The sequence below is a fragment of the Somniosus microcephalus genome, chromosome 27, assembly GCF_052327205.1.
Source record: "Somniosus microcephalus isolate GS21.2 chromosome 27, FLI_Smic_1.0, whole genome shotgun sequence".
NCBI lineage: Eukaryota > Metazoa > Chordata > Chondrichthyes > Squaliformes > Somniosidae > Somniosus > Somniosus microcephalus.
This window is the reverse complement of record NC_141013.1, coordinates 46,158,918-46,183,632: the sequence shown is the minus strand read 5'-3', so window position 1 is coordinate 46,183,632 and position 24,715 is coordinate 46,158,918. Positions and strand designations below refer to the sequence as shown.

At 47.0% G+C, this 24,715-nt stretch overlaps 1 protein-coding gene across 1 annotated transcript in view; it reads left to right on the top strand.

Annotated features, from left to right (window-relative positions):
- Positions 1 to 1,973: 1,973 nt before the first annotated feature.
- cers3a (ceramide synthase 3a) overlaps positions 1,974 to 24,715 on the top strand; it is a 159,505-nt gene continuing 136,763 nt past the window's right edge. Inside the window, exons 1-2 of the mRNA XM_085968923.1 lie at positions 1,974 to 2,338; positions 14,341 to 14,458. Of these exons, the coding sequence (XP_085825049.1) occupies positions 2,166 to 2,338; positions 14,341 to 14,458 (291 nt within the window). The 5' untranslated portion in view covers positions 1,974 to 2,165. The remainder of the gene's footprint in view (positions 2,339 to 14,340; positions 14,459 to 24,715) is intronic.

Genomic DNA, 24,715 nt, shown 5'->3' with positions numbered 1-24,715 from the left:
GCAGCCTTCTTCTGCAAGCAGATAGAACAGGGACAGGTGTTGGATTAAAGAATATAGTAGAAGATTGTGTGATTCAAGAGCCCAGACCAGCAGCTGTGTGAGTGTGTGAACATGCATCATGCAGGTACCTTGCGTGGGCAGCAGGCCTGGTGTCTGTTGCTTTCAAGGGCTCGAGAGCAAATACATTACACTGTGCCACAGCTGAGAGGATTAACACTCTCTTCTCTCTGGTGAACATAAAAAATCCCACGGCACTATTTCAAAGAATAGCAGGGGAGTTATCCCCGGTGTCCTGGGCCAATATTTACCCTTCAACCAACATCACTAATACAGGTGGTCTGGTCATTGTCACATTTCTATTTGTGGGATCTTGATGTGCACAAATTGGCTGCTGTGTTTCCTACATTACAACAGTGACTACACTTCAAAAAGTACTTCATTGGCTGTAAAGTGCTTTGGGATGTCTGGTGGTCGTGAAAGGCGCTATAGAAATGCAAGTCTTTCTTTCTTTCTTCTTTCAATCTTCATCCAGGCTGCTTCGATCGTAATTCTGGCTGGGGGAGTGGGGTGCGCGGGGGGTGCCCCTTGCCTGCCCCTCGCCCACCCCTCGCTTGCCCCTCGCCCGCCCCTCACCCGCCCTGCCTTCCCAAATGATCCATACTTTTCTATAGCTCCTCCCACCTCTTGAACAGCAGGTTGGAATTCTGTGTCTGTGCCTTGCTTCCGTCATGTTTTAAATTTGGAACCCGTTCACCTTTAAGGGAGACCAGCGCCCTTTAAGAGCTGCGGGTGTGGGATAACCTAAAGCTCCAAGTTCGTCATGCGCTACACGGTGAGAATGCGTGGCAGCACGAATCAGTCTCCGCGCGGCTGCACCCTGTCCTCATTGTTGTGTTTCTGAACACTGGCTTTAAGCCTGTGTTTAACTTGGCCGCTGGACTCAGCGCGGCGTGTCACCGGCTATTTACTTTCTGACTGGCTTCATATTTTGTTTGTCTTACTCATAATCAGTTCAGCTGTCGTCATTTTAAAATCTAAACCATGAATCAAAGTTCAAACTGAAGTGGATATGGCGACTTTGATACTTTGATATTCCGCACAGTTAATACAGTCTCCAAAAATACACAGCAGTGTGTGTATTTGGGACATTGAGATCTTTTAATGAGATCACGATCTCTATGAAGAAAGCCATTTGCTAGAAATTATTCAAGGTCCTTAGTTTATCTGCTGGGAGCAGAGGGTAAATGTATATCTTCACTGCCTGGGCGTTACTGTGGTGGGAGAGATCACCCAACCCTTGTGGAACCCGCCTGGTGTTATTCCATCGGTTTCGATGTAATAATGATTGGATGATGTCTATAACAGGAAGGTGATCGCCTCCCCCTGATTACTGCCTGTGTGGTGATGACAACAATTTAGCCCATCTTGAGTGCTCAACTCAATGGCCCTGTTTCGTTTGGCAATGAACTTCTTTGCCATTATTGTGCTGTGAATTTACATGAAGAATATTTGTCTTCGAACCGTCTCCCCGAGTCCAAAGTCAGGTTGGTCTGTGGTGTCTTCACGGCTTCAGCTTCCCTCTCCACTCCACCTGCTACTGTGATCCAGCTAGTCAAAGAAAATCTAAACATTGCGTCACCAAGCTGGGCTGAAAGGTTGAAATCCAGCAGGCACAAACACCGAGAGGCCGGCTTCCCTTCACTGCCAGGTGGTTAACCTTTCATGGACTGATGGGGCTTAGCACATCTGTAAAAAGGTTTTTGTTTTCAATTTAAAGTCATATATTATGAAGACAATGTATTAGAAAATGGTTCACTATCACAGATTCTCAAAGTCCTTCGCACAAACCAAAAGTAAATTCTAATGACAGCATTTTTAAGTACTTGGGAACAGAAATACTGCTTCAGTGCTGACCAGGTAAGTGAGAGCTTTTAACAGCCGTGCACTGGCCGTGTGCCCCGAGTAGGGAGCAGGGTATATGTGTGGGGCAAAGAGCCCAGTCCTTTCACACTGTTGACTGGGTGTTTATTATGGCAGATGTGACCAGCAAAGAATATTTGACAGAGTCTGAAGATAATGTAAGGTTTAGTTTAATGATGATACAATGTACAATTTTAAAATGAATTTGATGAGCACAGATTAATTGTTGCTTTATTGCCAGCAGGATGTTACAGACACTGAGCGACTGGTTTTGGTGGGATCATCTCTGGCTTCCCCGAAATGTAACCTGGGCCGATCTCCAGGACAGGGAGGGCTATGTCTATGCAAAGGTCTCCCATTTATATATCACAGTCCTGTATGCTGCTCTTCTTATGATAGCTCGACACTTCTTTGAAAGGTAAAGTCCTTTACTTGGCTAAGTCCCGTAGAGTCTGTGTGACAAGAATACTGAAGGGAATATGGAAACCCAGTGGATGATGTAAACAGACTGTGACTGAGGGACCACCCAATGCGGCAAGGGAGCCAATCGCTGCCTACTCCCACACAGTGCAGTCAGGGTGGGCCTATCCTTGGGGGGCTCTGAGTAGCAGGAGTGATGGGGCCCCTTCTATTTTGATCAGCAAATGTCAGACTTTAATCTGCCATTTCTGTATGTCAATCAGGTCTGAAACCTGATATTACTTGGACTGAATAAACATGTATTTCTGAAAGTTACAGTAAAGGTGGCAATTCTGTAACTGCGCCTTGTGGGCACATATCAGATAATGAAGTTATATCTCAAACATTTTTTTAATGTGAAAAGCAAAGTGAAATTTATCACAAACTTCTTATTTTGGGAATCAAATATCTTTCTTTAAATTAATGTATCTCCTGTGGCATTGCTCTGAGTGATGCCAACGTTATTATGAAATATAATATATATATACGGCATTATGTTACATGTGTCAGCACATCTCCTGTGGTGCTGCTCACAGATAGTGTGGAGCTTGGGTCAGGAGTGGGAACAGTCAGCCAGTAATGGAGCAGAGGGTGAGGGAGTGGAGTAAAGGTGCAAGAGGGAGAGCTTCAAAAGGGCAAAGCCTCGAAGCAATGGGGTAAATTTAATGAGCTTGTGCTCTCTGAGTCGGGGGGCGGTGGGGACAGATCACAGAATCGGGTGGAAGCAGTTACACCTAATGTGCAACAGCTGATGATTAGCTTTATGTCTAATTTGTAGTTTCGTTCGAGACCTTCAAAGAAACGCTTCACACACCTTAATCTCCTGGTGGTCAGGCTATAGTTTTAATATGTAGATTCCACGATAATACAACTCGTGTACTAAATTAGTGCAAACTATTCACCATATAAGAGATTTTACAAAGGAATACTTATCGTAATATTCATAAAATATAATAGTTATATAGTAAGATTCATAATCTAACGCACTGTGGCCATAAACTAGCAGACTTAATAATGCCCAAGTCTGGGAGGCTCCATGAGATCTTCTACCTGTGTCAGCCGTGGCTCGGTGGGCAGCACACTCACCTCTGAGTCAGAAGGTTGTGGGTTCAAGTCCCACTCCCGGGACTTGAGCACATAAAGCTAGGCTGACACTCCAGTGCAGTGCTGAGGGAGTGCTGCACTGTCGGAGGTGCCGTCTTTTGGATGAGACGTTAAACCGAGGTCCCGTCTGCTCTCTCAGGTGGACGGAAAAGATCCCATGGCACTATTTCGAAGAAGAGCTGGGGAGTTATCTCCGGTGTCCTGGCCAATATTTAACCCTCAACTGACATAACAAAAACAGATTATCTGGTCATTAGCACATTGCTGTTTGTGGGAGCTTGTTGTGTGCAAATTGGCTGCTGCGTTTCCCACATTACAACAGTGACTCCACTTCAAAAGTACTTCATTAGCTGTAAAGCGCTTTGAGACGTCCGGTGGTTGTGAAAGGCGCTATATACTGTAAATGCAAGTCTTTCTACCCAGGCTATGGCTGTCAGCCTTCCTCCGGATTTATTCTCTAACCTAAGCTATAAACCGCTCCCACATATAAAACCCAAAAAGTACAGCCCGTGAGACCTTTGTTACATCTGTCAATCAAATCATTAAGGTGAAGGACATTCATCAAACAAAACCTTCCATCTGATGGCTGTTTACGTTTCATCAGTTTACCTCTGCCTGTCGAGCTAATGGGGATCCAACAGTCACAACAATCGAACAGTTTGTTTCCACTGGGACACTTAAAGAAACAAATAGCATTCCTCGGTGCTGCTCCGTCTCCCCACACACAGAGTTACAATCCATGTCAGCCCGGCTCCCACACAGCTTGTTTATCTTAGAAAGGGATCATTGGTGCCAATTGTCTCTGAGGTGACCACAAGTCAATAGTTCAGCAGACACAGCTGGGTGCACAGACTTCCGCTCCCAACACTATGACCTGCCCTCCGTCACAGGGGTTCCCCGCTGGAAGTGCAAGCTCATAGCATTTGCCATGAAACGTTTCTTATCTATTTACCCCCCACCGGCCCCACCTCTTCAATCTCTTTTGGTTGAAAGGGGCACACAGACCAGTGGTTCCCAATGTCACTCTCTGTTGAGCTGCTGGGAGATGTGTGCGAGCAGTCTAGAGACACTCCATTCATGCTCCTTCCCTGTGGGAGGTGCCTGACAGATTTGGTGCTTCCTCCTCAGGTGGGGACTCAGTCCGCTCATGGCAGAGTGTGTTGGAGTACGAGCCCTTACTGTCTCTTTACAGAGTCATCTAGGGTTTGTGTTACGTCCGTGTATAATAAGAAACGGACTGTGGAGAACGGTACAACAGGTGTTTACTCAACGTGGCTCACAGTGGAACTGACTATACAGATTATAGTCTGTAGACTATAACAGACTATACGTATCTGCTCCGACGATGCCACCTTCCACACCAGTGCTTCAGACATGTCTTCCTTTTTCCGCAACCGAGGATTCCCCTCTACCGTGGTTGACACTGCCCTCGACCGTGTCAGTTCTATCTCCCGCACCTCTGCCCTCACCCCTGCCCCTCCCTCCCGGAACCACGATAGGGTTCCCCTTGTCCTCACCTTTCACCCCACCAGCCTCCACATTCAACGGATCATCCTCCGGCATTTCCGCTACCTCCAAAGTGATCCCACCACCAAACGTATCTTCCCCTCCCCTCCCCTTTCAGCATTCCGCAGGGACCGCTCTCTCCGAGACACCCTAGTCCACTCCTCTATCACCCCAAACAGCCCCTCCCCTTCGCCTGGCACCTTCCCGTGCAAGCGGAGGAGATGTAACACCTGCCCCTATACCTCCCCCCTCCCCACTGTCCAGGGCCCCAAACACCCCTTCCAGGTGAAACAGCGATTTACTTGTACTTCTCGCAATCTAGTATACTGTATTCGCTGCTCACGATGCGGTCTCCTCTACATTGGGGAGACCAAACGCAGATTGGGTGACCGCTTTGCGGAACACCTCCGTTCAGTCCGTAAGGGTGACCCCGAGCTTCCGGTCGCCTGTCATTTCAATTCACCGCTCCATTCCCACTCGGACCTCACCGTCCTTGGCCTCTTGTACTGTTCCACGGAAGCTCAACGTAAACTCGAGGAACAGCACCTCATCTTCCGATTAGGCACTCTGCAGCCTTCCGGTCTCAATATCGAGTTCAACAATTTCAGATCATAACCTCGGCCCCTATTTCATTTTTACTTATATTTTTCCACTCCTTTCCTCCCCCCCCCCCTTTCCTTTTGTTTCTCTCTCACACCTGGCAGCTATCTTTTGCCCTGCCAGTACACTTTACACCTAATCCCAGCCTATCACCATCTCGTCTAGCTTCTAATCTCTTTTACTTCTTTTGGTTCTTTTATTCTTTTGTCCGATCGCAGCCCTGCCTTCGATCCAGTTCCTTTTCTCTCCAGTTTTGAAGAAGGGTCAAACCCGAAACGTCAACTCAAATTTCTCTCCACGGATGTTGCCTGACCTGCTGAGTTTTTCCAGCATTTTCTGTTGTTATTTCGGATTTCCAACATCTGCAGTATTTTGCTATTATACAGATTCCTACTCAGTGTTATATACAGGTGTGGTCACTGCCGGTACTGCAGTATACATGAGCTGTAAAACATAGTCCCCCCCCTTAAAGGTATATACATTACAATTCCTCCCCTTTTAGATTAACAGTACCATAACACTCATTTAACAATTAAATATCAAACTAATTACAATTAACACTTTTAACATGCAACATTAGCTGAAAATAGTCTATTTATATATTCAGTCTTTGGGGAGGCTTCCTGATCCTTTCTGGATAGCACCTTTCCCGAGTGTCTTGCTCTTGGTGCGGAGGCGATTCTGGCCCCCTGTCGTCGGTTGGTTCATCAGCTTCTGATGCTACTGTTTCTGGGGTAGATGTGACCTGTACGTCGGGTTCATCACCAGGTACATATGGGCGAGGCATGGGGTTGACTTGTTCCTGTGACTCTAGGATCTGGTCAGCATGGCGTCTCACGATGCTCTCCCCAACGTCCACTGTGTACATTAGTGGGCCCTGCCGTGTGCATATCATGCCTGGCTGCCATTTTTCTGTTCGGTAGTCGCGGGCCAAGACTGGTTGCCCTACATTGAAGCTCCTTGTTGGCTTCTCATGGATGTGCTGGAATTGCTTACTCTCAACATCTCTTCGTACGTTTGGTCTGAGCAAATCCAGGTGAGATCTTAACCTTCGGTTAAAGAACATCATGGCTGGGGCCTGGTTGGTGACTGCATGTGTCGCATTCCGGTAGGCGAACAGGAAATTGTCCACCTTGTGCTGCAGCGGAATGTTGTCATTGTACATAGCCTTTATTGCCTTCTTAAAGGTTTGTACGAACCTCTCAGCCAATCCATTTGTGGCTGGATGATACGGGGCGGATGTGTAATGCCTTACCCCATTCTTTTTCAAGAACCTCCGGAACTCTTCGGACACAAACTGTGGTCCGTTGTCGGAGCAAATCTGTTCTGGCAAGCCATTCCTGGCAAAAATGGTCCGTAGGACTGCAACAGTTTTCTCCGTGGTGGTGGAGGACATTTTGATGACCTCAGGCCATTTCGAGTGCGCATCCACGGCTATTAAAAACATTGAGTCCATGAATGGACCAGCAAAATCAATATGCACCTGTTGCCATGGAGATGAGGGCCACTCCCATGGGTGTAGAGGGGCCTGTGGTGGTGCATTTTGGACTTTCTGGCATCCTGAGCAGCTCTTGGTCAGGTCCTCAATTTGTTTATCGATTCCCGGCCACCACACATAAGCCCTGGCTAGGCTTTTCATTTTTACCACTCCCAGATGACCCTCATGAAGCTCATTGAGCACTCTATCCCTTAACTTGGGTGGAATTACCACTCGGGATCCACACATCAAGGTCCCCAGGCACACTGACAGCTGTTCTCTCCTTGTCGAGAATGCTGGCAACAGTGAGTCGCCATGTGCTGGCCATCCCTTCACCGTCAAATCATATACCCGAGACAGTGTCGGGTCATTTCGGGTTTCCTTTTCGATACAAGCGTTAGTTACCGGTAGGTATTCAACTATAGTCGAATGGAATATTTCGACAGGATCCACTGCTGGTGCTTCCTCCGCAGTAGGCAGTGGCAGGCGTGATAGCCCATCAGTATTTCCATGCTGTTTCGTGCCCTTATATTCAATCTCATAGTGGTGCGCCCCTAGAAAAAGTGACCATCTTTGTAGTCGTTGCGCAGTCATCACCGGAACGCCCTTCTTCGGATTAAAAATGGAGACAAGAGGCTGGTGATCAGTCAGCAAGGTGAATTTCTGCCCGTGCAGATAGTGATTGAACTTTTTCACTCCCCACACTAGGCTGAGTGCCTCCCTGTCAATCTGGGTGTAGTTACACTCGGCTGAGGTTAGTGATCGTGATGCAAAGGCTATTGGCCTCTCTGAGCCGTCCGAGAATTTGTGCGACAGCCGTAGGGTGACGCATCACATGCCAACCGAATTGGTAATGCTGGGTTGTAATGGGCCAATACCTCTTTCGATGTGATTAGTGTTTTGCTCTTCTGGAAAGCTCATCTACATTTGTCATTCCACTTCCATGGCACCCCAGTTTGCAGTAGGGTGTTCAGTGGGTGTAGTATTGTAGACAAATTTGGCAAGAACTTATGGTAGTAGTTTACCAGCCCGAGGAACGACCTCAGTTGTGACACATTTTCCGGTGCTGGAGCCTTGACTACTGCCTCAATCTTCTCTGGGGACTTATGCAACCCCTCTTTATCGATAACGTGGCCACAATACGAGATCTGTTTTCTAAAAAAACTCGCATATGGGGCGGTTAGCTCGGAGCCCATATTCCTGCAATCTAGTGAGCACCTGCTCCAGGTTGGCAAGGTGATCACTGTCATTTTCGCCCGTGACCAGGATGTCGTCCAAATAACACTGGGTCCCTGGGATCCCTTGCAGGACTTGTTCCATTGCCCTCTGCCAAATAGCCGGAGCTGATGCTACCCCGAATATCAGCCGGTTGTATTGGTAGAGACCTTTATGGGCGTTGAATGTGAGGTATTTTTTTGATGCTTCTTCTACCTCCATTTGCAGATACGCCTGGGCCAGATCAATCTTGGTGAAGTGTTTCCCTCCAGATAGAGAGGCGAAAATATCTTCAATCCGCGGAAGTGGATATTGTACGGTGTGAAGGACCGGGTTCACTGTTACCTTAAAGTCCCCACAGATGCGAACCTTCCTTGGTTCCCCAGGCGTGCTGCTCAACGACTTTTTCATCACAGGGACGATGGGTGTAGCCCACTCGCTCCAGTCTACCTTGGACAGTACACCTGAACGTTCCAGACTCTCCAGCTCTGCTTCGACGGCTGGGCGGATCGCATAAGGTACCGGTCTGGCCTTAAAAAATTTTGGGCTTGCGTTTTCTTCAATTTTAATCATCACTGTCATGCCTTTTAGTGTTCCGAGTCCTTGCTGGAACACTTCTTTCGCGTCAGTTAGGATCTTTGACAGTCGCCCAGGTGTGACGTCGTCATCCTTTTTATCAGCCACAGTCAGTGCCTGTATGGAATGCCAATCCAGTTGTACTTTCCGGATCCATTCACGTCCCAGTAATGGTGGTCCTCCATCTTGCAATACATAAAGGTCTAGTTTTGGTGTTTCCTTACCGTTATATATAACAGTCACCCTTATTTTTCCTTTGGGGTAGACTTTTTGCCCCGTGTATGTCTTCAAAATAATTTTTGTGTCTCTCAAGGGTATGTGTGAGAATAGCCGCTCGTAGTCCCATCGGTTTATGACTGTTAGAGCTGATCCTGTGTCCAATTCCATCTTTACCTGGACTCCTGCTATCTTGAGAGTGACCCAAATGGTTTGGTGATCCTCCGTTGTGATCACATTATGTAGTTTCAGACAACTCAGTTCCCTGCTTTCGGAGTCGTTATCACTCTTTTGTTCATCTGAACTATTCTCCGTCATCTTATGTACCTTCTTGTACTTCCCTTTGGTCGGTTTCTTATTGCTGGTTTTCTCTCCTGACCTGCAGACTCACGCTATGTGTCCTACTTTTCCACACTGCCTGCACACTTTGTCTTTGAACCAGCAATCATTCTGGTCATGTGTTGTTCTGCCGCAGCGATAGCACTTCTCTGTTCCATATGACATTTCGTTTGTGCCATATTCTTGCCGCCTCTGTTGTATCTCTGCAGCGCCCCGTGCTGCTGCTTCATATGATACCGCAATGCTGAAAGCCTTTTCCAGCGTAAGGTCCTTTTCAGATAAAAGCCATTTCTGGGTTCCTTCACTTTGAAGCCCACACACAAACTTGTCCCTTAAGGTATCTGTCAGTCCCGCTCCAAACTGGCAGTGTTTCGATAGTTTGCGCAGTTCTGTTAAATAATCAGCATTGCTTTCATCCTTATGCTGGTTCCGTTTGTGAAACTTGAATCTTTCTGCTATCAGCAGCGGTGTGGGGTTTAAATGTTCCTTTAGTATCGTTACTATGTCTTCAAAACTCTTTTCCATTGGCTTCGTTGGGGTTACTAGATTTCGTAATAAACCATATGTCTTTGCACCCATTAAATTTAACAATACCGACGCTTTCTTGTCATCTAACACCTCATTTGCCTTGCAGTACACCTCTATTCGTTTGACATATGTAGTCCAATCTTCGACTTCATTGTCAAATGCGGTGATACTGCCACTCTTCGGCATTTGGAGTGTGGTTTAAAATGGCATCTCCCAATGGCTTAAAATGACGTCTCCTGCGCTTTCCTTCCTCCCCCGCTGCTGCCGACGCCACTCCCGGTGGTTCTCGTGGCAATGGCGGCGCCCTGTAGGTTTCGCGCACTTCTCCTGCGCTGCTGCCAACGCTGCTCTCGGCGGTCCTCGTGGCAATGGCGGCGCCTCGCAGGTTTCTGCGCGTCTCTCTCTCCCTCTCTCCGATGCTGCTCGGCCCCTGAACACCGGCTGCGCCCTGTGTGCTCTGCCCTCACTCTCTCTCTCTCCCCGTCGACGCTGCTCGGCCCTTTGCTGTGCTGCTCGGTCGGGCTCTAGCCCGCCGCCGTCCGGGAAGGGTCTGCGCACTACCTGTTGCCAGCCCGTTTCGCTGGACCACCGCGACTGGAAAGCCAAGCCTGGCTTTCGACAGCCTCCCCCGCAATTCTCGAGTCTCTGCTGGATGACTGGGCGGTTGCCCGTGGTCGACGCCCGAGTCTCTGGCCTTGACCTCCAATCCACTGATCTCCAGGAACGAATCCCCGGGAGGTGATGCAGAGTTGCAGGTAGGTTCGAACCTGCCTCGTCGCCAATGTTACGTCCGTGTATAATAAGAAACGGACTGCGGAGAACGGTACAACAGGTGTTTACTCAACGTGGCTCAAACTGCAACTGATCTGTACAGATTACTACTCAGTGTTATATACAGGTCTGGTCACTGCCGGTACTGTAAAACATAGCCCCCCCCTTATAAAGGTATATACATTACAGTTTGCACCTATGAGAAGGGTTCAGTGTGTGTGTGTTACATATCTCAGGGCTGTCACTGACAGTTGTTCTTCAAGGAAAATACATTTCCAGCATTTTTGCTAAAATACAGATTGATTCCATCTTACTGACTTCCCACCAGTCACGTGTTGGTTCAATGTTCCAACTGCTGTTTAAAAATGAGGAAATCCTTTGATGCTTTTAAGAAAACAAGGGCTTGCCTTTATGCAGGGCCTCTCACGTCCTCAGCACATCCCAAAGTGCTTCACAGCCAATTAAATACTGTTGAAGTGTAGTCACTGTTGTAATGTTAGCTAATGTGGCAGCCACTTTTGTGCACAGCATGATCCCACAAACAGCAGTAAGATAAATAACCAAGTAATCTGTCTAAAGAGAGAAATTCAGTGCCATTCATAGTACAAAAAAGGACTGCTACATTGGATTGGATTTACTGTTCATCTCATAGAATATTTACCTTTTATTTGCTTTTTGACACCATTCAGTACTTCTGTTCTTTCAAGTAGCCTTGCCGCACCGCGGCTGCAGTGTGTACCATCTACAAGATGCACTGCAGCAACTCACCAAGGCTTCTTCGGCAGCACCTCCCAAACCCGCAACTCCAACATTTAGAAGGACAAGGGTAGCAGGGTGCATGGGAACACCACCTTCCAAGTTCCTCTCAAAGTCACACACCATCCTGACTTGGACATATATCGCCGTTCCTTCCAAATTCTGGAACTCACGATCTAACAGCACTGTGGGAGCACCTTCACCACACGGACTGCAGTGGTTCAAGAAGGCGGCTCACCACCACCTTCTCGAGGGCAGCTAAAGATGGGCAATAAAGGCTGGCCTTGCCAGCGACACCCACATCCGAGAATGAATGAAAAAACTGATGTTAACCAATTGCTACACCCTAAATTCAATACATGGAGGGCAAATTGCACGGTGACATTCACAGAATCACAGAAACCCCACAGTGCAGATAGAGGCCATTTCTGCCCATCGAGCCTGCACTGACACATATCCCACCCAATCCCCGTAACCCCTACACCAATCCCACCCTATCCCCGTAACCCCACGTATTTAATCCCCCTAACACTAAGGGTCAATTTTTCATAGCCAATCAGCCTAACCCGCACATCTTTGGACTGTGGGAGGAAACCGGAGCACCCGGAGAAAACCCACGCAAACACGGGGAGAATGTGCAAACTCCACACAGACAGTCACCCGAGGCTGGATTCGAACCCGGGTCCCTGGCGCTGTGAGGCAACAGTGCTAACCACTATGCCACCATTGTGAACTTTCAGTCAGATCAGGTACATTCCAACACTCAGCTATAGTGCAAAACACATCTGCTATAATGATGCTTAAGCATTTGTTAGCTGACCAATTAACTAATGAGCACACTCGGTCAGTCCAGCTGTGGAATATACTATTTTATGCGAGAATGGAAGCAGAAAGCAAAATGTGCAAATAAGCCATCCAATGACCACATGAAACTATGATATAAATAATATTCTGACATAGCTGTTCCTTTCTTTATTGCAGGCAGTGTCCTGACTATCTTTCCTCAAAGGCTTCGGCCAGACTCCCTGATTTTAAACAAGATAGATGAATAAATACCTTCAGAAAGAGTGGCCATGCAGGTTTCTAAAACAGCTGCCAAACATACATTTGAACAAATCCCACAAGATGTTTGTATCTGAATTGAATGGCTTGGTCCTATTTCTTCAGACCCCCGTTAGCAGAGTCTGATAAATGGACTAATTCTTTCACATGTGCCTTCCCGTGCACTTCTCCAATCTTTCAGTGGGTCGACTGTATTGTTTACAGACAACTAGTAAACATACCGAGTAACAGCTAGAATCACAAGTCACGTACTTCACTTAAAGTCAAACTCTTCCTCATGAATAACAAAAATAATGAACTATGGAACCCTGTGAGCTAAATACACTTGCTTTCAGTTCATTGATTGAGACCGAGGCAGACAAGGCCTTGGTTGACGTAAGCCTTACAATAAATTGCATTTCTTGCTTTTCTCTTAACAGAACAGCCCTTTGTCCTTTTCCCCCTGTGTTCACATGAGCTGGGAGGACTATCCCTCTGAATTCTTTCCCATTCAGGGATTCACCAGCAGGCCTGACAACCAAACAGGCTGTCTCACTGCCAAGAGAATATTCTCAGCAGACAGTCGACACCCTGCTGGTACCTCAGAGTATTGTCTCGAGTGGATGGCTTGCTGGTAGTCTGAAGGATGATAACGTTACTTATTGTCCCCGGTAAACGTTAAGGATCGTTGATGCACCAATCCCCTGTTAGTCTCAGAGGCTGTAAGGAGGATTTTAAACCTGTGTGAACTCACTTTAATCTTAAAACTTAACTCATTCCCGAATCCTTTCTATGGAAAAATGGTGAAAATCCCAAAACAATACAATGGCCTTAATGAGCAAAGGTCTTAGCTTTTCCGACACTTTTCGCTAATGATAAATCATTTTTGGATAGGAGCAATCTTTAGAACAGCATTGAACATGGAAGAACAATCCATTAGCACATTCTTACAGGAAGATCATCAGATTAAATTTAACGCAGAGAAGTGGGAAGTGGTTCATTTTTGTAGGAAGAATGAGGAGAGGCAATCTGAACTAAACGGTACAATTTAAAAGGGGGTGCAGGAACAGAGACCTGGGGGTGTACGTACACAAATCATTGAAGGTGGCAGGACAGGTTGGGAAGGCTGTTTAAAAAAAAGCATATGGGATCCTGGGCTTTATTAATAGAGGCATAAAGTACAAAAGCAAGGAAGTTATGCTGAACCTTCACAAATCACTGGTTAGGCCTCAGCCGGAGTAGTGTGTTCAGTTCTGGGCACCACACTTTAGGAAGGATGTCAAGGCCTTGGAGAGGGTGCGGAGGAGATTTACCAGAATGGTGCCAGGGATGAGTGTCTTCAGTTATGTGGAGAGACTGGAGAAGCTGGAATTGTTTTCCTTAGAGCTGCGAAGGTTAAGGGGAAATTTAATAGAGGTGTTCAAAATGTATGAGGGGTTTTGATAGAGTAACTAAGGAGAAACTCTTTCCAGTGGCAGAAGGGCAAGTAACCAGAGGACACAGATTGAAGGTAGTTGTCAAAAGAACCAGTGAATGAGAATTTATTTTACGCAGCGAGTTGTTGTGATCTGGAATGCGCTGCCTGAAAGGGCGATGGAAGCAGACTCAATAGTAACTTTCAAAAGGGAATTGGATAAATACTTGAAAAGGAAAAACTTACAGGGCAGTGAGGAAAGAGCAGGGGGAGTGGGACTAATTGGTGAGCTCTTTCACAGAGCTGGCACAGGCACGATGGGCCGAATGGCCTCCTTCTGTATGATTCTATCAGAAGAAAATATGACTCACTTTGATCATAGCCCACGGTTTAACATAACACACGTTTACATTCACAGGTTGATCGCTACACCTCTTGCCAAAATCATGGGGGTTAAGGACCAAGTGCGGTTGAAGGTCACACATAACGCCGTCTTAGAAAACTTTTTTGTTTCTATTTCAAAGCATCCAAACAGGGTAAGTTTTGGTTTGAAATTCAAATTTGCTGTAAAAATACAAATCATAGTTTTATGCAAATAGATTAAACAGAATCTCACAAGCAGTTATTGTGAGTGCACTTCGACACATCAATGGTGAATCTAGTATTTGTTTAATTTTTTCTTTCTGATCACTAACTCAGAGGTTACACTGTCCCAGTTCGGGGGAAATTGGAAATACGTTGGGGGAAGGTGGGGTGTTGGTGTGAATTGTGGGAGTATGAGGGTGTTGAGTCAGTGAAGAGCTTGTAGATCTGCATTTGGGAAGGTTTGAGGGGGACTGGTTGAACACACTGAGGGGGCTGCAATGTAGGAGGGTTTTATTGTTCAAAAAAATTAGTTGTAGTTTTAAATTTCAGGATTCCGTAATTCGCCAGGTACAGCATTTTCTGTCATTACATTACGAACATAGGTATGAAAAATCATGGACAGGAAAAGACCCACAGGTCCATCCAACCGGTCCCATACAATTATGATGCCTCATGCAACACAATACAGACACTCCCCACCCACCCGGAGCCACAGCATCTCCTGGGAGATAAAAACTAGATTAAAACCTAGGCCAATTAAGTTGGGGGGGGGGTGGGGGGGGGGGAATCTGGGAAACTCATCTCCGACCCCCTTAGGTAATCGAAACGAGTCCAGGAGACCACCTTGGCCCTGATTAATGTTACACGGTAACTACTTTCTGTACGAGGTGATCTCCACCCCAGCCAGAAAGAGATCTAGCTCTCTCTTGAAGGAATTCAGTGATCACCGCGCGAGCCGGCAGCCTGTTCCAAAGGTCCACTATTCTCTGGGAAAAGAACCATCTCCCAAAATCCAACTTGTTCTGCCCCAACCTATTCAGTTGAAACAATTTGTCTACACAAACACGATCCAAGCCCTTCATCATTTTATAAACCTCGATCAAATCACCCCCAAGTCTACACTTCCCAGGTCTTTGAGTCTATATGGGTAACTAAGATGCTTCAAACTAGGAACTAATCTAGTTACCCACCTCTGAACCCTTTCCAAAGCTGCAATACCACCCACCATGTGAGGGGGCCAGAACTGGACACAATATTCTAACTGAGGCCTCACCAAGGTCTTGCACAAGGACAAATGAGTATACTTTGTTTTGTAGTGAATTGCCCCATAAATACACCTTAGAACCCTGTTGGTTCTAACTATCGTTTCACGGCATTGCTCATGAACCTTCCGAAATCCATGCACTAGAACGCCCAGGTCTCTGCTTTCTCCATTAGTTCTTTTCCCTGAAGGGTGTATGCATGTTCAGCATTTAACCTGCCCATATGCATAACACTGCACTTTTCTAAGTTGAATGTCTTTTGCCAGTCACGCCCCCAATCCCCCAGCGCATTGTGGGAAAAAGTGCTTCCTGATTTTCCTCCTGAATGGCCTGGCTCTAATTTTAAGATTCTGTCCCCTCGTTCTTGATTTCCCCACCAGAGGAAATCGTTTCTCTGTTATCTACGCTATCAAATCCTTTTAACATTTTAAACACCTCAATCAGATCACCTCTCAATCTCCCATAGCAAAGGGAATACAAGCCCAGTCTGTGCAACCTGTCCTCATAATTTAACCCTCTCCGCCCCGGTATCATTCTGGTGAATCTGGGCTTCTCCCCCTCCGAGGCCAGTATGTCCTTCCCGAGGTGCGGGGCCCAGAACTGAACCCAGTTCCTCCCGATGGGGTCTGAGCAAGGGTCTGTACAACCGAAGCAGCCCCCTCCTCTCCTTTGTAATAGTAAAAGCAACGATTCCTGCGGGACACCACTGGTGATTTCAAGCAAAATCCAATTCCATCTACAACCACTTTCTGACTATGGGCTTTAGCCAGTTTTCAATCCAGCGCAGTAAATTGCCACCGTTCCAGAAGATTTAATCTTGTAGAGAAGTCCCATGCAGCACCTTAGCAAAAGCAACATTTATTAATATAGGCACATTAAATAATATCACATATAAAATTGAAACATTAAAGGATCGTAAAAGTGACAGTATTGGAATGCTGGGTGGAGGTTCTGGTGCCCAGACCACACTGGTGAGTTGCTTCAGCACATCCCAGCAAGTTCTCCTGGGTCATCATTGTAAAGTATGCGAATATACTTAATACAATAAGGAAGAGACAGCTTGGAAGGGTTTAACTTAGGTCTTTACTTCATGCCCACAGGCGGGAACTGAGGGGCGATCAGTACCCACAGTACTATTTATACCCCTATGGCCAGGAGTGGTACTACGGTATCACTACGCCCTACAAAGTAGTGCTGCCCTGGCCATAGGTTTAAAGTAACATACATGTTACATACACAACAATCATCACTTGGTGTTTCTCCAGAATACGGCATCCAGATAGAGGGTCAGCACACGGGGACCCCTGAAGAGAAGCACGAGGGCTTGTGTGAGGAGGCTCCTGAAAGACCCCAAACCAGTCCAACACCCTCTTTACAAACTGTTTGTAGAACCTTGATTCTGGAGACAATCTTATAATCATCGACTAAAGCAATAACACATTCCATCTCAGCACGTTTCCTATCCCACTGCAGTAACACAGACCCCACAACATCTAAAAGGAAACCTCAGTCCCTGCTACTGGCAATGCTACCAACGTAATATTTCTCTCGAACATAAATGGACTCTCCACGCGGCATATACTGGAGTTAAACCATTAATTCCGCACGGCTAAGATACACGTAACTAATGCTCTCCCTTTCCTGCCAGTGGGTGCGTATTGTGCTTCTCTAACTAATCTTCTCTAACAATCACATTGCTGTTTGTGGGATCTTGCTGTGCGCACATTGGCTGCCACATTTCCACTTCAAAGGCTGCTTCATTGGCTGTAAAGCCCTTTGAGGCGTCCGGTGGTCGTGAAAGGCGCTATATAAATGCAAGTCTTTCAAGTCTTTCTTTCAGTTTCTTCTGAGTGCCTGCAGAGGGCAGGAGGGTGGCAGCTGATGGTCTGTGCTAGGCTCGGCAACGCAAGCTGGCTCTTGGTCTTAGTGAGTACGGCCATCAGACGCTCCACGTTCAGGCAGCTGATCTTCTGCTGCTGGAGGGACAGTCTGGTCCTGCCAGCTTTCAGACTGCTGTGCAGGGTAGGGGCAGAAGGCACATTGCAATCAGGGGAGACCGCAACACCATCCATTGGTAACTTGGGACTACTCCTTCTCCCAGCCTCCTCTCACTCTGCCCACTGATCCGAGGTTTGGCAGATTCCATGACAGGACTGACATTGAGCAAAGTGGCTACACTTATTCTCCTGGCTTGGGCAAGCTTCTCATTTAGCCTGTCGATTGAGGACACACTGCAGCTGAGGGCCTGTCTGACCATTCATGAGGCAACTTAACAAAGCCCCTTCTGTGAGGGGCTGCCCAGCAGATGGACCCAGAGCCTACACCTGCCCCAAGGTTATCTGCGTGTTGCCTATACCAAGCAGCAGCACCTGACACTTGCCAGATATAGACTGCTCCCCACTTGTCCCCAGAAGCTGCTGGCCACTTCACTCAAGGTTTATAACAACTGTTCGTGCTCGGAAAACATCCTTCACTTTGACACCAGGGCCTCGGAGATTTGGGTCTCCAGCTCCTGCATTCAGTGGGGGTTCGGGAGGGGAGTCATGACCCCTCCCCCTCCCCACAGTACCCCCAGTCATTGAGGTCGGTCAAAGTAGCATTTTGCTCCCAGGAACCTCAGTCAGCAGTCTTCGGTCTCCAGTTTCGGCCTGCGAAGCTGTACAGTTCCTGACTTGGCTAAGTCGTCATTCTCCAGTTCCCAGCTGGGTCCCCTTCCTTCCAAGTCGGCCACATCTCGAGATTGACTCTTCCACCCCCCCCCCCCACCCCCCCGGTGCCCATGTCCCAGCCAACCTGAGCTCCACCGCTGACTGCAGCTGTCAGAGGTGGTGTCCTCCATCTTTGACATGTTTCTTGCTCCTCCGCTCCCATGCTCGGTGCATCACCTGCTGTGGTCCCTCATCCTCGCTATCTGGGGCCTCTGGAAGGATGCCACTGGGCTGTTACACGCCAGGTCTTGCCATTGTAAGGAGGTGCCAGGAGAGTTGCTTGATGCAGACTCAGATGAGAGTCTGGCATCTGCTTGCTGTACCGTAGCTGTCAGCACACAATGACGGGCGATGGTAATGACCCTTCTTGTGAACTCGTTTACAAACAGCATTCTGCAATCTTCCATGTGATGCCACGCAGCTGAACATTCATTGAAGGCTTGGTTCAAATTAGCCCACATTGGAACCAGGGGCACTGGAACCGGGGGCACTGGAACTGGGGGCACTGGAGCCGGGGGCACTGGCTCTGGACACAGCGCAGTTCTGGTGCATTGTCCATGTTTAACGCTCACCTCTATGGGCCCCAGAACAATTGGCCCGAGTCTCTCCCTCAGCAGCCACTTCTTCTGGTGGTGACTCTCAGTCTCTGTCCCCTTGTTACATGGACAGTCGAAACAATAATCCTTCACTACTTAACCTCTCAAAACCTTTTTATAATTTGGAAAACCTTGATTAGATCCCTCGCTTAAACTTCTCTATTCCAGTGAAAAAGTCTCCATTTTTTGAGCCTTTCCTGATAACTGATCCTGATACTTTCTTCACTGTCCCCTTTCCATGGCTCGATGCCCTTCCTATAGTGAATGCCCAGAACTGTACACAACACTCCAACTGTGGCCTCTCCAAATGTGTTGTATGGTACCCCCTCCTTGCTTTTATATAAAGGATATAACCTTTTCTACCTACAGTTCTATCTTTAAAGATCTATTGATCTGTATCCTTAGTTCTCTCTGTTCCTCCACTCAGTCTCCCTTCTTTCATTCTTCTTTGAACTGTATCTGTCTCCGCTCTGCCCACTCCACTAACCTCCTGCAATCTCATACGAACATAGGAACAGGAGGAGGCCATTTAGCCCCTTGAGCCTGTTCCGTCATTCAATGAGATCATGGCTGATTTGCGACCTAACTCCATACACCCGCCTTTGCCGCATATCCCTTAATACCTTTGGTTAACAAAAATCTATCAATCTCCGATTTAAAATTAACAATTGATCGAGCATCAATTGCCGTTTGCGGAAGAGAGTTCCAAACTTCTACCACCTTTTGTATCTAGAAGTGTTTCCTAATTTCACTCCTGAAATGTCTGGCTCTAATTTTTAGACTATGCCCCCCTAGTCCTAGACTCCCCAACCAGCAGGAATAGTTTCTCTCTCTACCCTATCTGTTCCCCTTCATCTCTTGCATTCTTACTTGCAATTTGCCATGCCCCTCAGTTTGGTATCAATGGACTTCAATATTATTTCTCCCATGCCTATGATGAAATCAGTTACATAAATGGGAAACAAAAGAGGTCCCAGCACAGATTTCTGGCCTGTGAAAGTGAAATGCACGAGGTCCCTGAGTTACACTACATCTCACGGCAACCAAAGTCAATGCCTGCAAATGGAGTCGTGCCAATTCGGCAGATGTAGACAATCAGGCTTCATTGGTCGATTATTCCTCTGGCATGCCTTCTTTCATAAAGCATGACAGGGCAGGTAGATGGGGCTGAGGTGCAGATCACCCACAATCTAATTGAATGGCAGAACAGGCTTGAGTCTCCTCCTGTTCCTATGACATGTTAGTCAGACCTTCACACCTATCTGTACCATTGCATCTGCTGCTATGTCCCAGTTTATCAGTTGGATTCTCTCTCTGCATCAATCATCTGTCAAAGCAAAGTCTGGTCACCTCCGGCACCAGTCTCCGGTCTCCAGGTTCAGCCTGCGAGGCTGTGTGGTTTCCTGGTTCAGCCTGCGAGGCTGTGTGATCTCCAGGTTCAGCCTGCGAGGCTGTGTGGTCTCCTGTTCAGCCTGCGAGGCTGTGTGGTTTCCTGGTTCAGCCTGCGAGGCTCTGTGGTTTCCTGGTTCAGCCTGCAAGGCAGTGTGGTCTCCTGTTCAGCCTGCGAGGCTGTGTGGTCTCCTCTTCAGCCTGCGAGGCTGTGTAGTCTCCAGGTTCAGCCTGCGAGGCTGTGTGGTTTCCTGGTTCAGCCTGCGAGGCTGTGTGGTTTCCTGGTTCAGCCTGCGAGGCTGTGTGGTCTCCAGGTTCAGCCTGCGAGGCTGTGTGGTCTCCTCTTCAGCCTGCGAGGCTGTGTAGTCTCCAGGTTCAGCCTGCGAGGCTGTGTGGTCTCCAGGTTCAGCCTGCGAGGCTGTGTGGTCTCCTCTTCAGCCTGCGAGGCTGTGTAGTCTCCAGGTTCAGCCTGCGAGGCTGTGTAGTCTCCAGGTTCAGCCTGCGAGGCTGTGTGGTTTCCTGGTTCAACCTGCGAGGCTGTGTGGTCTCCAGGTTCAGCCTGTGAGGCTGTGTGGTTTCCTGGTTCAGCATTCCGACTGGGTAAGTTGGCGTTCCCCAGTTCCCAGCTCGGTCGCCTTCCTGCCAAGTTGACCAAACATCGAGTTCGACCCTAAATTAAGCCTGCCCCATACTCACGATGCCCGGAGCATTTGGAGTAGATGCTTCCTCCCCCCGCCCTCCCCACCCCCCACACCACCCCACACCACCCCCCCCAACCTCCACTCCCGCCCACCACCACCCCCCCCCCCCGCCTCCTGTAGCCAAGTAATCTCCTGGGAGACAGGGAAAAAAACCAGGGCCAATAAGTGAAAAAATACGCTGGAAAATTCTTCACCGACCCCATTAGGCCATCACAACCACTGCAGGAGATCACACGGGCCATCTATATGCCTTCGTCTGGATCTGGTACTGTGTAACGAGAAAGGGCTAATCAATAATCTTGTGGTAAAGGGGCCTTTAGGGACAAGTGACCATAATATGATTGAATTTTATATTAAGTTTGATAGTGATGTAGTCCAATCTGAAACTAAGATCTTCAATCTAAACAGAGGAAACTACAAGGGTATGAGGGACAAGTTGCCCATGGTAGATTGGGAGACTACACTAAAAGGTATGAAGATGGACATACAATGGCTAACATTCAAGGAAATAATGCATAATTTGCAACAAACATATATTCCTCGAGGGCATAAAAACCCAAAAGGAAAAGTGATCCAACCATGGCTAACAAAAGAAATTAAAGCTAGTATTAAGTCAAAGGAGGAAGTTTATAAAGTTGCCAGAAAAAGCGGTCAGCCTGAGGATTGGGATTTTTTTAGAAATCAGCAAAGGGGGACCAAGAAATTGATAAAGGGGAAAATGGAATATGAGCACAAACTAGCGAAAAATATAAAAACAGATTGTAAAAGCTTCTATAGGTATGTGAAAAGGAAAAGACTGGCGAAGGTAAATGTAGGTCCTTTACAGTCAGAGACAGGAGAATTTATAATGGGGAATGAGGAAATGGCAGAGAAATTAAATAAATACTTTGTTTCTGTCTTCATGGAGGAAGACACAAAAAGCCTTCCAGAAATACAAGAAAACCAAGGGTGTGACGAGAATGAGGAACTTAAAGAAATTATTATTAGTAAAAAAACAACACTAGCAAAATTAATGGGACTAAAAGTCGCTAAATCCCAAGGACCGGATGACCTACATCCTAGGGTTTTGAAAGAGGTGGCCATTGGGATAGTGGACGCATTGGTTGTCATCTTCCAAAATTCTATAGATTCTGGAACGGTTCCTGCAGATTGGAGGATAGCAAATGTAACCCCGCTATTTAAGAAAGGAGGGAGAGAGAAACGGGGAACTACAGACCTGTTAGCCTCACATCAGTCGTTGGGAAAATGCTGGAGTCTATTATAAAGGATGCAATAACTGGGCACTTAGAAACTAATAGTAAGATTGAGCATAGTCAACATGGATTTATGAAAGGGAAATCCTGTTTGACAAACCTATTGGAGTTCTTTGAGGGTGTAACTAGTGGAGTAGACAAAGGGGAACTGGTAGATGTGGTGTATTTGGATTTTCAGAAGGCCTTCGATAAGGTCCCACACAAGAGGCCGGTGAATAAAATTAGGGCACATGGAATTGGGGGTAATATACTAGCATGGATTGAGAATTGGTTAACAGACAGAAAACAAAGAGTAGGGATAAACGGGTCTTTTTCAGGATGGCAGGCTGTGACTAGTGGGGTACCGCAAGGATCGGTGCTTGGGCCCCAGCTATTCACAATCTATATCAATGATTTGGATGAGGGGACTAAATGTAACATTTCCAAATTTGCTGATGACACAAAGCCAGGTGGCAGTGTCAGTTGTGAAGAGGATGTGAAGAAGCTTCAAGGGGATCTCGACAGGCTCAGTGAGTGGACGAGAACATGGCAGATGGAATATAATGTGGATAAATGTGAAGTTATCCACTTTGGTAGAAAAAGCAGAAAGGCAGAGTATTTCCTAAATGGTGAAAGATTGGGGAATGCAGATGCTCAAAGGGACCTGGGTGTCCTTGTACATGAGTCACTGAAAGTGAATGTGCAGGTGCAGCAAGCCATTAGGAAGGAAAATGGTATGCTGGCCTTCATTACAAGAGGATTTGAGCACAGGAGTAAAGAAGTCTTACTCCGATTATATAGGGCCTTGGTGAGACCACACCTGGAGTACTGTGTACAATTTTGGTCTCCTTACCTAAGGAAGGATATACTTGCCATAGAGGGAGTGCAACGAAGGTTCACAAGATTGATTCCTGGGATGGCGGGACTGTCGTATGAGAAGAGATTGAGTAAACTATACCTGTATTCTCTTGAATTCAGAAGAATGAGAGGGGATCTCATTGAAGCATACAAAATTATTACAGGGCTTGATAGGGTGGATGCTGGGAGAATGTTTCCCTTGGCTGGGGAGTCTAGAACCAGGGGCCACAACCTCAGGATAAAGGGTAGGCCTCAGGATAAAGGGTAGGCCATTCAGGACTGAGATGAGAAGAAATTTCTTCTCACATAGGGTGGTGAATCTTTGGAATTCTCTACCCCAGAGGGCTGTGGAGGCTCAGTCATTGGGTATATTCAAAACAAAAGATTTCTGACTAGTAAGGGCATCAAGGGATATGGCGATAAGGCCGGTGAATGGAATTGAGGCAGAAGATCAGCCATGATCTCATTGAATGGCGGAGCAGGCTCGAAGGGCCGAATGGCCTACTCCTGCTCCTATTTCTTATATTCTGTATGATGTGAACTCTGCTCCAGTCAAGATCTGGTCCAGCTTCCTCTTGTAGGCATACAGAGAGTGAACAGAGTTAAACGCCTGTGCCCTGGCCCTCCCCAATCTGTCAAACTGAAATAATATATCAATAGGCACACAACCCAGCCCTTTCATTATTTTATAGGCCTCTAAGTCTATGCTGCTCTAGTGTAACTAGACCCAGCTCTTTAAGCCTATTTGAGTAACTAAGTTTCTTTAAGCTCGGAATCGTTCTCGTAACTGTCCTCTGAACATACTCCAAGGCCATTATATCGCCCACTATGTGAGGGGGCAAAACTAGGCACAGTACTCCAGATATGGGCTAAACAATGACCTATGTTGTAACAGAATGGTGTCCGTTGATTTGTACTGAATGGTTCTATTAATACAACCCAATCCCCTGTTTGCTTTGGCTATGACTTCTGGATTGGTCGTGAACTTTAAATGATCTCTGTGCAATAACACCAAGATCCTTTTCTCTCCCAACCGCTTTCAGTATCCTTCCCTGTAACCTGTAAGTATATTCTGTGTTGGTCCTACCTACATGCACGACACTGCATTTATCAAGGTTAAATGCCATTTTCTGATGTTTGCCCCTGTGATGAAATAACTGTGTTCTGATATTTGTACTTGCACTTGTAATGTCTGGAATGTTCCACCAGGGGGAACCACTAATGCTCCTCCCTGGCCCCGCCCCTCTTCTGGTATGTTCTACCAAGGGCTCGGTCGATGATGGACTCTGTTAACTCTGCCATGATTCTTATTTAATAAAAGGCTTCAGTCTTAAGCTTTAACTTCGGATTCGGGCAGTTATTTGGCACATCAATTTTATTAAATAACAACTTTTGGAAGATGGATCGATTTTTGAAACCAGAGCGTCTGGATATCGATCCCCATTCGGCAGATGCGTCGAAGAAATTTACGCATTGGCTCCGATGTTTTGAACACTTCATCGCATCATCGACCGATCCGACGGTTAACAAGTTGGGTCTTCTAACCAACTTGGTAAGTCATCAAACTTACTCTATAATTGAAGATATTACTACATATGAAGAGGCCCTCGCAGCTCTTAAAGCCCAGTACCTTAAGTCGGTTAACGAAGTATACGCCAGGTATCTCCTGTCTACTCGCAGG